At 42.9% G+C, this 15,047-nt stretch overlaps 1 protein-coding gene across 8 annotated transcripts in view; it reads left to right on the plus strand.

Annotated features, from left to right (window-relative positions):
• The window catches only part of PCNX2 (pecanex 2), a 357,339-nt gene that overhangs the window by 221,711 nt on the left and 120,581 nt on the right, over window positions 1–15,047 (plus strand). For 7 of the 8 annotated variants that reach the window (XM_056567002.1, XM_056566999.1, XM_056567000.1 and 4 more), the window contains one exon: window positions 5,831–6,008. The exons of the other annotated variant lie outside the window; for it this stretch is intronic. In XM_056567002.1, coding sequence (XP_056422977.1) covers window positions 5,831–6,008 — 178 coding nt within the window. The remainder of the gene's footprint in view (window positions 1–5,830; window positions 6,009–15,047) is intronic. 8 annotated transcript variants of the gene reach the window in all.

Consider the following 15,047-nt stretch of genomic DNA (forward strand, 5'->3'; position numbering starts at 1 on the left):
TTTCTCTCGAGATTGGTCATTTCATGTGGATCATGTATGTTCTGTTCTTCAGGTACTGTGCCAAAATAAATTGTTTGTTACACAGGAGAATTGCGTTTTTGGTGTCAAAGAAGTACAATTTTTGGGGTGGATCTTAATTCCAGGACATTTTAAAATGGATCCTGAGAAGGTTAAGGCTGTATCTGACTGGGTGCTTCCCACTTCTTTAACCCCTTAAGGACGCAGGACGTAAATGTACGTCCTGGTGAGGTGGTACTTAACGCACCAGGACGTACATTTACGTCCTAAGCATAACCGCGGGCATCGGAGCGATGCCCGTGTCATGCGCGGCTGATCCCGGCTGCTGATCGCAGCCAGGGACCCGCCGGCAATGGCCGACGCCCGCGATCTCGCGGGCGTCCGCCATTAACCCCTCAGGTGCCGGGATCAATACAGATCCCGGCATCTGCGGGAGTTCGCGATTAAAATGAACGATCGGATCGCCCGCAGCGCTGCTGCGGGGATCCGATCATTCATAACGCCGCACGGAGGTCCCCTCACCTTCCTCCATGCGGCTCCCGGCGTCTCCTGCTCTGGTCTGTGATCGAGCAGACCAGAGCAGGAGATGACCGATAATACTGATCTGTTCTATGTCCTATACATAGAACAGATCAGTATTAGCAATCATGGTATTGCTATGAATAGTCCCCTATGGGGACTATTCAAGTGTAAAAAAAATTTTTAAAAAATGTAAAAGTAAAAGTAAAAAAAAAGTGAAAAATCCCCTCCCCCAATAAAAAAGTAAAACGTCCGTTTTTTCCTATTTTACCCCCAAAAAGCGTAAAAAACATTTTTTATAGACATATTTGGTATCGCTGCGTGCGTAAATGTCCGAACTATTAAAATAAAATGTTAATGATCCCGTACGGTGAACGGCGTGAACGAAAAAAAATTTTAAATGTCCAAAATTCCTACTTTTTTAATACATTTTATTTAAAAAAAAATTATAAAAAATGTATTAAAAGTTTTTTATATGCAAATGTGGTATCAAAAAAAAGTACAGATCATGGCGCAAAAAATGAGCCCCCATACCGCCGCTTATACGGAAAAATAAAAAAGTTATAGGTCATCAAAATAAAGGGATTATAAACGTACTAATTTGGTTAAAAAGTTTGTGATTTTTTTTAAGCGCAACAATAATATAAAAGTATATAATAATGGGTATCATTTTAATCGTATTGACCCTCAGAATAAAGAACACACGTCATTTTTACCATAAATTGTACGACGTGAAAACGAAACCTTCCAAAATTAGCAAAATTGCGTTTTTCGTTTTAATTTCCCCACAAAAATAGTGTTTTTTGGTTGCGCCATACATTTTATGATATAATGAGTGATGTCATTACAAAGGACAACTGGTCGCGCAAAAAACAAGCCCTCATACTAGTCTGTGGATGAAAATATAAAAGAGTTATGATTTTTAGAAGGCGAGGAGGAAAAAATGAAAACGTAAAAATTAAATTGTCTGAGTCCTTAAGGCCAAAATGGGCTGAGTCCTTAAGGGGTTAAAGGGACTACAGATGTTTTTTGGCTTTGCAAACTACTATAGAAAATGTATAAAGAATTTTTCTATTGTTGCAAAACCATTAACTGATCTGACTTGTAAAGGCACAGATCTGGTTAACTGGTCTCCGGAGGCGGAAGCCACTTTTGAACATCTTAAGAGATTTGATTTTTGTTCAACCAGATCAGACCAAGCCCTTAATTGTTGAAGTAGATGCTTCTGAAGTTGGTGCTGGTGCGGTTTTGTCACAGGGAACTGCTTCTTTTGACTAAATTACGTCCTTGTGCCTTCTTTTCTCGTAAATTTTCCGCAGCAGAACAAAACTATGATTTTGGAAACCGAGAACCTTTGGCAATCAAATGGCTTTTGTGGAATGGAGACATTTTCTTGAAGAGGCAGTTCATCGGGTCACTATAATCACTGACCATAAAAATTTTACCTTCCTGGAATCTGCCAAACGTCTCAATCCTCCTCAAGCCCCGTGGGCCTTGTTCTTCACTCGGTTTGACTTTGTTATTACTTACCGACCGGGTACTAAGAATGTCAAGGCTGATGCCTTATCTCGAAGTTTCAGTGCTTCTCAGTCTTTAGACTCTAATCCAGAGACTATTCTTCCAGAAGGTGTGGTTATTTCTGCAGTGTCTGCTGATTTAACTTCTGAGATTTTGAATAATCAAGGCTTGGTTCCTCCAGAGACTCCTAGAGGCAAGATCTTTGTACCTAGTCAGTTTTGCCTCCGTATAATCGAGGAGTCTCATTGTTCCCCATTAGCAGGTCATCCTGGTATCAGGGGTACAAAGTAATAGCTTCAAAGGAAATTTTGGTGGTCAACCCTCAACAGGGATGTGGAAGCTTTTGTTGCTTCTTGTGAAGTTTGTGCCTGAGCAAAAACTCCTCGGACACGTCCTGCAGAGGAGTTGTGTCCATTGTCCATTCCTAAAAGGCCCCGGACTCCTATTTCTATGGATTTTATGACTGATCTGCCTCCATCTGAGGGAAAACTGTTCTATGGGTGGTGGTGGATAGGTTTAGTAAACAGTGTCATCTAATTTATTTTTAAAAATCTCCCTTCGGCCAAAATTCTTGCTGACTTATTTTTAAGACATGTTGTTAGGTGTCATGGGGTTCCAGAAAATATTGTAAATGATCGAGGGTTACAATTTGTTTCTAAATTTTGGCAAGCTTTTTGTAAACAGTTGGGGGTTCAGTTAACTTTTTCATCCGCTTTTCATCCCCAATCTAATGGTCAAACTGAAAGGTTGAATCAAAATGTGGAACAGTACCTAAGATGTTATGAAGCAGATAGACATGATGAATGGTTATCTTTTCTGTCTCTTGCTGAGTTTGCCTTCAATAACAAAGAAAATTCTTCTACTGGTATGCCACTGTTCTTTTGTGTTTATTAGTTTAATCTGCAGTTTTCTTCCTGTACTAATACTGATAGTGATAACCCTGAAGTTGAGACTACCATGCGTAAACTGTGCACAGTTTGGGCCCAGGTTCAAAAGAACCTGAGAAATGCCCAAGAACTACAAAAAAGATCTGCCAACAAGAGACGTACTTGTGGCATGAAATTTAAAGTTACTGATAAAGTGTGGTTGTCTACTAAAAATCTTCATCTTAAGGCTCCATCTAAAAAATTGGAGTCTAGGTTTATTGGACCTTATGAGGTAATTGAAGTTATTAATCCAGTTTGTTACAGATTAAAATTACCTTCTTCTTTTAAGGTTCATAATGTGTTCCACTGCTCTTTGTTAAAACTTCCTACTCAGTCTCCAGTTCCAGTTCCAGCTCCACCAGTTGAGGTCGATGGAGAACTGGAGTACGAGGTCTCTGGACAGTCAAAAGGTACAGAACTCTATCCAGTATTTAGTTCATTGGAAAGGTTATGGTCCGGAGGAGAGATCGTGGGTTCCAGCCTCTTCTATTCATGCTTCCACTTTGATATAAAGGTTCCACGATTCTCATCCGGACAAACCTAAACCCAAATTTAAGGGCCCAGTGGCCCCTTTTAAAAGGGGGGGGGGACTGTCAGAACCTATAGGGTTAAAAGGTTCTGACAGGTTCTTTGTTTATTTTGTTGCCAGGTTACACCTAGCTGTCTAGCTGGTCAGCTGACCGCTTGATGTGAGCACCCCTGTGGGTTGCCTATTTAACCCAGCAGTTGGCTCTCAGTCAGCGCTTGTGAAAGAGTCAATAAGCTTCAGTAACTAGCGTCTTTTCTCTGTTTCTCCTGTATACCCGGCATCTTTGAGCTCTGGCTTTGATCTCGACTTCTTTCTGATATTAGAGACTTGGTACTTCTAACTTCTCCTGGCTTTGATGCGGTTAGTTGACTCTGGACTATTGTGTGAGTGCCCACTGATCCTGGACCTAGTCAATTTCATTGTAATTTATTATTTTGACTATTACGCCCCTCACGTATTCAGGAAGGGACTGTCTTCGTGGTTACAGACCTGTCATTTAGGCTCTTTTAGGGCAGGTACGTAAGTAGGCAGGGCAGGGATAGGGGAGTGGGCGAGATTAGAGTGCACTCCTTCCCTGCCCATACGTGACAATCTCATCAGGAGCATGCTCAGGCATTGTAGTGAGGTCATACGGGCAAGTGGAGGCCAGACACACTGCTGAGCCTCATTTTTACTTGTTTTAAGGACATATACATCACATTTGGATCAGTCTGTAGTGTGGTTTTCCACTTTGATTTTGAGTGTTACTCCATATTCAGACCTCCATGGGTTGATTTACATTGATCATTTTTGTGTGATTTTGTTGTCAGCACATTCAACTATGTAAAGACGAAAGTATTTAATACGATTAGTTCATTCATTCAGATCTAGGATGTGTTCTCTTAGTGTTCCCTTTATTTTTTTGAGCAGTGTAGATGTAGATACCAGTTCTACATGTGGTGTCTTCTCTGATCCGAGTTTCTCTCTTTTCTTGTGTTCCCCATCTGACCAGAGATCCATGAAGTCTTATTTCAGCTAAGATTTAGTTTCTCACTTTTTCAGGACCCTCCCTTCTTTTTTCCTGTCTACTTCAACCCCCAATATTGCTGCTATCCTCCTTTTTTGCCTGCTGCTCGCATATTTGCTCCTATTACTCCCCTGCTTTGTTGTGCAGTGCCCAAAAATGCTGCATGGCAGAAATAATGGTGTCATATCTGTAGTTAAAAATTTCTACACCGACAGCACTCCTGAAAACAGTAGTCAATAATCCCAAATATAGTCCCACCTAAAGTTAGTCGTTCTTTAGATGTAAAAGAGCAGCAAATATTAAAAGTGCACTCCTCTGTGTCCCACTAAGTAACAGTGCAATATTTCAGTCATTTAGGTTTGTGCATTTAGGTGTCTTTTTTAGGCTGTAGGCCTAGAGGAGAGCAGGTCAGGGAACTTATAGCTGCTTTTCCTTAAATGAATCAGCTTCATGAGGATCCGGTAACAGCTAAAAGAAGAGCTTCTTCAGGGATTCAGGGCAACTGGCTTGGTTAACCTCTCTGGTCATGTTGCAAGCTTGTTAAGAGTAGTGTAACATGTGTCGTATTTTTCTGAATATTTGCTGCTGCATATTTTCTACGTATTTGCTGCAGCTGATTTAGCTACCCATGGACTTCAATAGATGGGAAAATACACAGCAGAAAATACACAGCAATATACGACACATGTGACCCTACCCTTAAGGGTTCACATAAAGTTACAGAGAAACTTTCCTAGTAAGTGGCACTAGGGAAACTGAAAATAATCTAATTTGCTAAGTGTCATATCTTAAGGGTTTTCAGATGATTTTTTTTAGTTGGCCAGTCAGGACTGCAAACTAAAAAAATACCATACATCCCTTCCGCAATTTCCTTTCATTGGTACTTCAACTGCTCACCAGTCTCTGGTAAATTTGACACATAAAAATGTCTATGCAGCCAGTCATTGGCTGAAATGGCGACCAATGTTCGACAGTGATTGGTTGAGCACCCACTTCCTTGTGTCAAGATGAAGACCATGAAAAGGTGAGCACTGAGAGTTGAGCACCTTTACAATAGAAGATCACAGCAGTTGAGTATAGCTTTTTTTTTTAAAACTTTTTTTAAAGCAAGCCCTTGCCACTTAAAAAAAGAAAAAAAATTGCTGCCATATCCGCAACTTCCATTGCTGCTTTGGCTGCTTTTTTTTACGACCACCTCCGGTTGCTGCAAATGCTTCTGTAACCATGGTCCCCAAGATTGAGTTCTATAAAAAAAAATTGTATGCTGACATAGAGTTTTTATTTCAGTGTGTTATTTTGTTTGTGTTTATGCAGATTGGATGCATTTATCATAGCAGTGTCTGGAATGAAGCTGATGCGCTCCTGTTTTTGCAATCCCTCACAGCAATATATCACATTAGGATTCACTGTTATACTTTTTCAGTTTGATTACAGTTCTATTTCAGAAAGTTTTTTACTGGATTTCTATGTTATTTCTATAATGTTTTATAAGGTAAGTATATATACTATTTATTAAATATTTGGTTTATGTGCACAGCATAGTATTTGGATTTTTTTCTCCTTTAGCATAATTTTTGGATCAGTGACAGTTTTTTCTTTTGGCTGTGGTGTTTTGTCATTGATTTGTGAAATTTTTCTTTCCATAGACCTTCATAAGATAAAAAAAAAACTCCCAGCATGCACAGATAGCCAAGGGGCATGTTGGGAGTTAAAGTTATGTGCCTTCAGCTTTTGCATAACTACAACTCCCAACATGCAACTTCGGCTGTCCCTACATGCTGAGAGTTGTAGTTGTGCAACAGCTGGAGGCACACTTTTTAATAGAAAAAAATATGCCTCCAGCTTTTGCATAACTACAACTCCCAGCATGCATGGACAGTCAAAAGGCATGCTGTGCGTTGTAGTTATGCAACAGCTGGAAGCACACAATTACAGCCCTTTGGCTGTATGTGCATGCTAAGAGTTGTAGTTATGCAACAGCTAGTGGCACTTTTTTTCCTCTAGCTGTTGCAAAACTACAACACCCAGCATGCACGGTCAGCCAAAGTGCATGCTGGGAGTTGTAGTTGTGTGCCTCCAGCTGTTGCATAACTAAAAGTCCAAGCATGCTCTTTTGCTGTCAGGGCATGCTGGGAGTTGTAGTTATGCAACAACTAGAGCACACTTGTAGCAGGAAACTCATTGTAAACCCGACTGTATGCACAGTAAAAACATCTACACTACACCTACACTAAAACAAAATAAAGAGTAAAACACTACATATACACACACCTTACGTCCCTTCCCCCCATATATATTAAAAATAGCTCATACGGCACTGTTTCCGAAATGAAGCCTCCAGCTGTTGCAAAACAAAGACTCCCAGCATCGCCAGACAGCCATTGACTGTCCAGGCATGCTGGGAGTTGTAGTTTTGCAATAGCTGGAGGCACCCTGTTTGGGAAAAACTGCTGTAGGGTATTTTTGGTGGAGGAGGGAAATGCCATGCTTGCATCCCGGACCGCCCCTATGCAAATGCGCATGTAACTCTCTCACTCCGGAGCCCTGTCGTATTTCAAGGCAACAGTTTTAGGGTGACAAATGAGGTATATCCGTACTCGGGAGAAATTGTGTTACAAATTTTGGGGGGCTTTTGCTCCTTTTACCACTTATAAAAAGGAAAAGTTGGGGGCTACACTAGCACGTTAGTGTAAAAACATTACATTTTTACATATATTTTACATATATTTTCAAAAGACGTAAAAGGAGAAAAAGACCCCCAAAAATTGTACTGCATTTCTCCCTAGTAAAGTGATCTGCGGGTGCAAAACATGGCTCAGAAGTGAGAGAGCACCATGTACATTTGAGGCCTAAATTGGTGATTTGCACAAGGGTGGCTGATAGTTACAGCAGTTCTGACATAAAAGCAGAAAAAAAACACCCACATGGCCCCATTTGGAAAACTACACCCCTCAATGAATTTAAGAAGGGGTGCAGTGAGCATTTACACCCCTGACAGATTTTTTGAACACAAGTCCGTGAAAATGAAAAATTTAAATTTTCATATTCACAGCCCACTTTTCCAAAATTGTGTCAATCACCTATGGAGTGTAAATGCTCACTGTGCTCCTTTATTACATTCATTGAGGGATGTAGCTTTAAAAATGGTGCTACAGGGGGAGGGGTTCCACTTTCCTGGCACCATGGGGGCTCTCTAAGTGCGACATTGCCCCCAAAAAACTATTCCGATAAAATTTTCACTTCAAAAGCCATATGGCTTCAGAGCCATTTTGTGCGTCTGCAGAGTACTTTATGTCAGCATATGGGGTATTTCCTTACTCTGGAGAAATTCTGGGGTTTTTCTCTTATTATCCTTTGTGAAAATAAAAAATATGGGGTAACACCAACATTTTAGTAAAAAAAATCTGTGCGGTATTAACCCCTTACGGACTGAGCCCTTTTTCACCTTAAGGACCAGAGCATTTTTGAACATCTGACCACTGTCACTTCAAACATTAATAACTCTGGAATGCTTTTAGTTATTATTCTGACTCCGAGATTGTTTTTTCGTGACATATTCTACTTTAACATAGTGGTAACATTTTGTGGTAACTTGCATCCTTTCTTGGTGAAAAATCCCCAAATTTGATCCAAAAAATGAAAATTTGCATTTTTCTAACTTTGAAGCTCTCTGCTTGTAAGGAAAATGGATATTCAAAATAAAAAAAATTTTGGTTCACACATACAATATGTCTACTTTATGATTGCATCATAAAATGTATGAGTTTTTACTTTTGGAAGACACCAGAGGGCTTCGAAGTTCAGCAGCAATTTTGACATTTTTCACAAAATTTTCAAACTCACAATTTTTCAGGGACCAGTTCATTTGTGAAGTGGATTTGAAGGGTCTTCATATAAGAAATACCCCATAAAAGACCCCATTATAAAAACTGCACCCCCCCCCCCCCCCAAAGTATTCAAAATGACATTCAGTAAGTGTTTTAACCCTTTAGGTGTTTCACAGGAATAGCAGCAAAGTGAAGGAGAACATTCAAAATCTTCATTTTTTACACTTGCATGTTCTTGTAGACCCAATTTTAGAATTTTTGCAAGTGGTAAAAAGGAGAACATTTTTACTTGTATTTGAAACCCAATTTCTCTCGACTAAGGACATACCTCATATGTTCATGTAAAGTGTTCGGCGGGCGCAGTAGAGGGCTCAGAAGCGAAGGAGCGACAAATGGTTTTTGGGGGGCATGTCACCTTTAGGAAGCCCCTATGGTGCCAGAACAGCAAAAAAAAAAAAAACACATGGCATACCATTTTGGAAACTAGACCCTCGGGGAACATAACAAGGGGTAAAGTGAACCTTAATTTTACCTAAAATTATTTTTACCTAAAATGCTTGGTTTCCCAAAAATGTTACATTTAAAAAAAGGGTATTAGCAGAAAATACCCCACAAAATTTGAAGCCCAATTTCTCCCGATTCAGAAAACACCCCATATGGGGGTGAAAAGTGCTCTGCTGGCGCACTACAGGTCTCAGAAGAGAAGGAGTTACATTTGGCTTTTTGAAAGCAAATTTTGCTCTGGGGGCATGCCGCATTTAGGAAGCCCCTATGGTGCCAGAACAGCAAAAAAAAAAACCCACATGGCATACCATTTTGGAAACTAGACCCCTCGGGGAACGTAACAAGGGGTAATGTGAACCTTAATACCCCACAGATGATTCACGACTTTTGCATATGTAAAAAAAAAAAATGTTTACCTAAAATGCTTGGTTTCCCAAAACTTTTACATTTTTAAAAAGGGTAATAGCAGAAAATGCCCCCCAAAATTTGAAGCCCAATTTCTCCCGATTCAGAAAACACCCCATATGGGGGTGAAAAGTGCTCTGCTGGCGCACTACAGGTCTCAGAAGAGGAGTAGTCACATTTGGCTTTTTGAAAGCAAATTTTGCTCTGGGGGCATGCCGCATTTAGGAAGCACCTATGGTGCCAGAACAGCAAAAAAAAACACATGGCATACCATTTTGGAAACTAGACCCCTCGGGGAACGTAACAAGGGTAATGTGAACCTTAATACCCCACAGGTGATTCACGACTTTTGCATATGTAAAAAAAAAAAAAACATTTTTTAACCTAAAATGCTTGGTTTCCCAAAAATTTTACATTTTTAAAAAGGGTAATGGCGGAAAATACCCCCCAAAATTTGTAACACAATTTCTCCCGAGTACGGCGATACCCCATATGTGACCCTAAACTGTTGCCTTGAAATTCGACAGGGCTCCAAAGTGAGAGCGCCATGCGCATTTGAGGCCTAAATTAGGGATTTGCATAGGGGTGGACATAGGGGTATTCTTTGCCAGTGATTCCCAAACAGGGTGCCTCCAGCTGTTGTAAAACTCCCAGCATGCCTGGACAGTCAGTGGCTATCTGGCAATACTGGGAGTAGTTGTTTTGCAACAGCTGGAGGCTCCGTTTTGGAAACAGTGGCATACCAGACGTTTTACATTTTTATTGGGGAGGGGAGGGGGGCTGTGTAGGGGTATGTGTATATGTAGTGTTTTTTACTTTTTCTTTTATTTTGTGTTAGTGTAGTGTAGTGTTTTTAGGGTACAGTCGCACGGGCGGGGGTTCACAGTAGTTTCTCGCTGGCAGTTTGAGCTGCAGCAGAAAATTTGCCGCAGCTCAAACTTGCAGCCGGATACTTACTTTAAACCTCCGCCCATGTGAGTGTACCCTGTACGTTCACATTGGGGAGGGGAAATACCTCCAGCTGTTGCAAAACTACAACTCCCAGCATGTACGGTCTATCAGTGCATGCTAGGAGTTGTAGTTTTGCAACAGCTGGAGGCACACTGGTTGTGAAACACAGAGTTTGGTAACAAACTCAGTGTTTTGCAACCAGTGTGCCTTCAGCTGTTGCAAAAGCTACAACTCCCAGCATGTACGGACAGCGGAAGGGCATGCTGGGACTTGTAGTTATGCAACAGCTGGAGGCATACTACTTTGGCTGGGGATTGTATTTATGCAACAGCTGGAGACACACTGGTTTGCTACTTAACTCAGTGTTTCACAACCAGTGTGCCTCCAGCTGTTGCAAAACTACAACTCTCAGCAGTCACCGACAGCCAACGGGCATGCTGGGAGTTGTAGTTATGCAACCAGCAGATGCACCGCTACAACTCCCAGCATGCACTTTAGCTGATTGTGCAAGCTGGGAGTTGTAGTTATACAACAGCTGAAGGTACACTTTTCCATAGAAAAAATGTGCCTCCAGCTGTTGCAAAGCTGTAAGTCCCAGCATGCCCATAAGGGAATGCTGGGAGTTGTGGTGGTCTGCCTCCTGCTGTTGCATAACTACAGCTCCCAGCATGCCCTGTCACTCACCTCCAACTGCAGATCCACGCCGCCACCGCGCAGGTCAGTCCCTCACCGCCGTCGCTCCTGGGGCCCCGCTCATGTCCGCCGGAAGAGGGGCGGAGCGGGTTGCGGGAGTGACACCCGCAGCAGGCGCCCTGATTGGTCGGCCGGGAAATTTGCTGATTTCCCGCCCGACAAATCAGGGCGATCGTGAGGTGGCACCAGTGCCACCTTACCCCTGCTGGCTATGGCTGTTCAGGGCCGTCAGAGACGGCCCCGATCAGCCAGTAATTCCGGGTCACTGGAGAACCGATTGACCCGGAATCCGCCGCAGATCGCTGGACTGAATTGTCCAGCGATCTGCGGCCATCGCCGACATGGGGGGACATAATGACCCCCCTGGGCGATATGCCGGGATGCCTGCTGAACGATTTCAGCAGGCATCTGGCTCCCCTCCAGCTAGCGTACGCCCTGTGTCCTTAAGGACTTGGAAACGGGGGCGTATGGATACGCCCTGTGTCCTTAAGGGGCTAAGGCTCACTGTACCCCTTGTTATGTTCCTTTAGAGGTATAGTTTCCCAAATAGTATGCCATGTGAGTTTTTTTTTATGCTGTTCTGGCACCATGAGGGCTTTCTAAATGTGACATGCCCCCCAAAAACCATTTTAGCAAAATTCACTTACCAAAAGCCAAATTTTGCTCTTTCTCTTCTGAGCCTTGTAGTGCGCCTGCAGAGCACTTTACATCCACATATGGGGTATTTACATACTCAGAAGAAATAGGGTTACAAAGGTTACAAATTTTGGGGGGCTTTTTCTTTTATTATCCCTTGTGAAAATGAAAAATTTTAGGTAACACCAGCATTTTAGTGAAAAAAAAATCTAATTTTTCATTTTCACGTCCCATTTTAATAATAGTTTGTCAACAAGTTTCTCTTCCACTTTGCTGTTATTCCTATGTAACACCTAAAGGGTTAACACACTTTCTGAATGTCATTTTGATTACTTTGAGGAGTGCATTTTCTAAAATGGGGTCATTTATGGGGGATTTTTTACAGAAAGGCCCCTCAAATCCACTTCAAACTGAACGGGTACCTGAAAGATTTAGAATTTTTTGTGAATATTTGGAAAATTGCTGCAAAACTTTAAATGTCTTTAAAAAGTAAAAGCATGTCTACTTTATGATGCCAACATAAAGTAGACATATTGTATATGCGAATCAATGTATAATTTATTTGGCATGTCAATTTTCCTTACAAGCAGAGTTTCAAAGTTAGAAACATGCAAAATGTACTGTATACTGAGTAACCACCACAATGGTTAAAACCCTAACATAACTGTAACCCTGCCTTCCATCATAAGAGTATTTTGACCTATAAGGGTCTATTCACACGGCAGAATTTCCTCATGCAGAAATTCAGAAGTGTGAATGGGAGTGCTTAATCCCATAGAAGTCTATGGGCTTTAATTTCAGGTGGAATTCCACTAGCGGAAATTCTGCCGTGTGAATAGACCCTAAGGCTAGGTTCACACTGCTGAATCTCCGGGCAGAAAATTTCCGCCCGCAGATTCAGAGTGCAGCCAGCGATGACTGAATCAGTCGGCGCTAGGACCACACGGACACTGCAGTCTCCAATAGACTGCAATGTGTTCCGCGAGTATTTCCACCTGAAGAATGAGCAACGCCATTCTTCAGGCAGAAATTTCCAAGCGGATTTTCCGTTCACAAATTCCGCTTCACAAATTCCGAAGTGGGAATTTGTGAACGGAAACCCATTCACTATACTTTACATTTTAGTATGCAGAATTTCTACCTGCAATTTCAAAGCAGAATTGCAGACGGAAATTCCGTAGTGTGAACCTAGCCTAAGGCTGGGTTCACACTGCAGAATTTCCTGTCGGCGGCACTAGGACCGAGCGGACTGCATTGCTGCCCCCATAGACGGCAATGCAATTATGGGTGGATCTTTTGGAAGATCTGCTCAGAAATGCATTGCCATCTATGGGGACGGTCCTAGTGCCACAAGCTCGATCTCTGGCAGAAATTCTAACCGGGGATTCCACAGTGTGAACCCAGCCATAGTGTTCTGACTCAAGTTGTAACCAAATTACTGCAAATCGTCTCTGGCTTTTGCTAACAAAAGTGTCTTTTCAGCGCAGTGTAACTGTCTGAATGGTAAGGCCCTTTTAAACAGGTGATTATCTGGCAAATAAGCTTTCCTGGGAACGTTCCTTCCCAATACTAAGCCTAAGTAAAAGGCTTGTTCGTCGGCTGATTGAATCTTGCAGCCATATAAATCCTTGTAGTCATCCACACATCGCCCTATGTAGACAGGATGTGTGACTGACAAACAATGAATTTAAAGGGCCCCATGAACGATCCAGCAATCGTACGTGTGGCCCAGCTGCACAATTGATTGAGCCTTGCAAAAGCTTCTGCAAATGAGCGTTAATCTCGCTGACCAGTGCTCGTTTTCTACCTCCTACTATCACACTGTAGAGAGCAAGGTCCACAAAGAGGTTTTCCACTTCATTTAAGTGCTTAAATTTGTCATTTCTTTGGTCCCCAAGGCAATACCTTTAAAACTGTGCTAACGTATCTGCACTAGCCCCCTCCCGCTAAGCCCCACCCACGTTTACAGAGAATGGCGTACATGAAGGAAAAAGGCAAACATGCTTTTGAACTCCAGAAATTTAGCATACCCCCTCCATAAATTCCCCTTTATGGTACGTTTACACATACAGGATCTGCTGCATATTTTTGCTGCATGTTTTGTTACCCATTAACTTCAATGACTAGAAAAATCAGCTGAAGTAAAAGTATGCTGCAGATCCTGTACGTGTAAACATACCCTTAGGGTCTATTCACACGTACAGTATTCTGCGCAGATTTGATGCGCAGGATTTGAAGCTGTGCTCAGTCATTTAGTTTACATTGAAATCTGCAGCAGAAAAATCTGTGCATCAAATATGTGCAGAATACTGTACGTGTGAATAGATCCTTAAGGTGTATTCTGGGGATAAATGTTTATTTAGAATACTGCTCAGCTTGGTTGAAAAAAATTTAAATAAAAAAACATATAAATGCCTCACTTCCCTGCTGTTGCTGTTCTTGTGGAGCCAACCTGCTCCTTAAAATTTCTACTTTTTAGGGTTGACACATAGTGGACAGTACGCTGCAGTAGGGATCGACAGATTATCGGTATGGCCGATATTATCGGCCGATAATCATGATTTTGGGCATTATCGGTATCGGCAATTAACTTGCCGATAAGCCGATAATGCCCCCTGCACCGCCCCCACCACACCGCGACCGCCCCCCCCCCCGACCCGCCGCACCGAGACCGCAACCCCCCCCCCGACCCGCCGCACCGCGACCGCCCCCCCGACCCACCACACCGTGCCGCACCCCCCACCGTAGTGCTGGGCGGTATACCGGTATGGATTTTTGCCCATACCGCTATACCGGTCGGGCCTTTCCCCCACCCTCCGAGTCAATAAAAAAAATGAAACTTACCCGTAATGGGGGTGGTCCAGGCCATCCATCCTTCCTGTAGTGTCCGGCGGCATTCCGGGTGGAGGGTGAACCGGTCCGGGCTGTCCTTCTCCGGGGGTCATTTTCTCCACTCCGGGCAGGCTCGGCCTAGTACGCTGCATAGACGCCGCTGCGCCGTGACGTCAGGTACGTCGCTGCGCACGGGCGTCACTGCGCAGCGGCATCTATGCTGCGTTACTAGGCCGGAGCCTGCCCGGAGTCGAGAAGATGACCCCCAGAGAAGAAGGACAGCCCGGACCGGTTCAACCTCCACCCGATATGCCGCCGGACACTACAGGAAGGACCACTCTGACAGGCAGGGGGAGAGAAGCGGGTGGCGGCGGCGGTCTATGGCACCGCAAAAGCCACTGCAGTGCATTGATTTAAAGCGCCCGCTTTAAATCAATGATCTGCAGCGGTGTCGTGGGGGGATAAATAGCCGATAACTTGTACCGGAATATCGGTATAAGTTATCGGATATCGGCCCTAACCTCCACCGATTATCAGTATCGGCCCTAAAAAAACGATATCGGTCGATCCCTACCCTGTAGTTTAGGATAATTCTTAATGTACAGATTTATACACTTCAGTCTTAGACCAGAATAACACGGTGCAGATTTGGTAGAGTCTTTTAGTCAAACCCAGAACTGGAT

Source organism: Hyla sarda, chromosome 3 (assembly GCF_029499605.1).
Source record: "Hyla sarda isolate aHylSar1 chromosome 3, aHylSar1.hap1, whole genome shotgun sequence".
Classification (NCBI taxonomy): Eukaryota; Metazoa; Chordata; class Amphibia; order Anura; family Hylidae; genus Hyla; species Hyla sarda.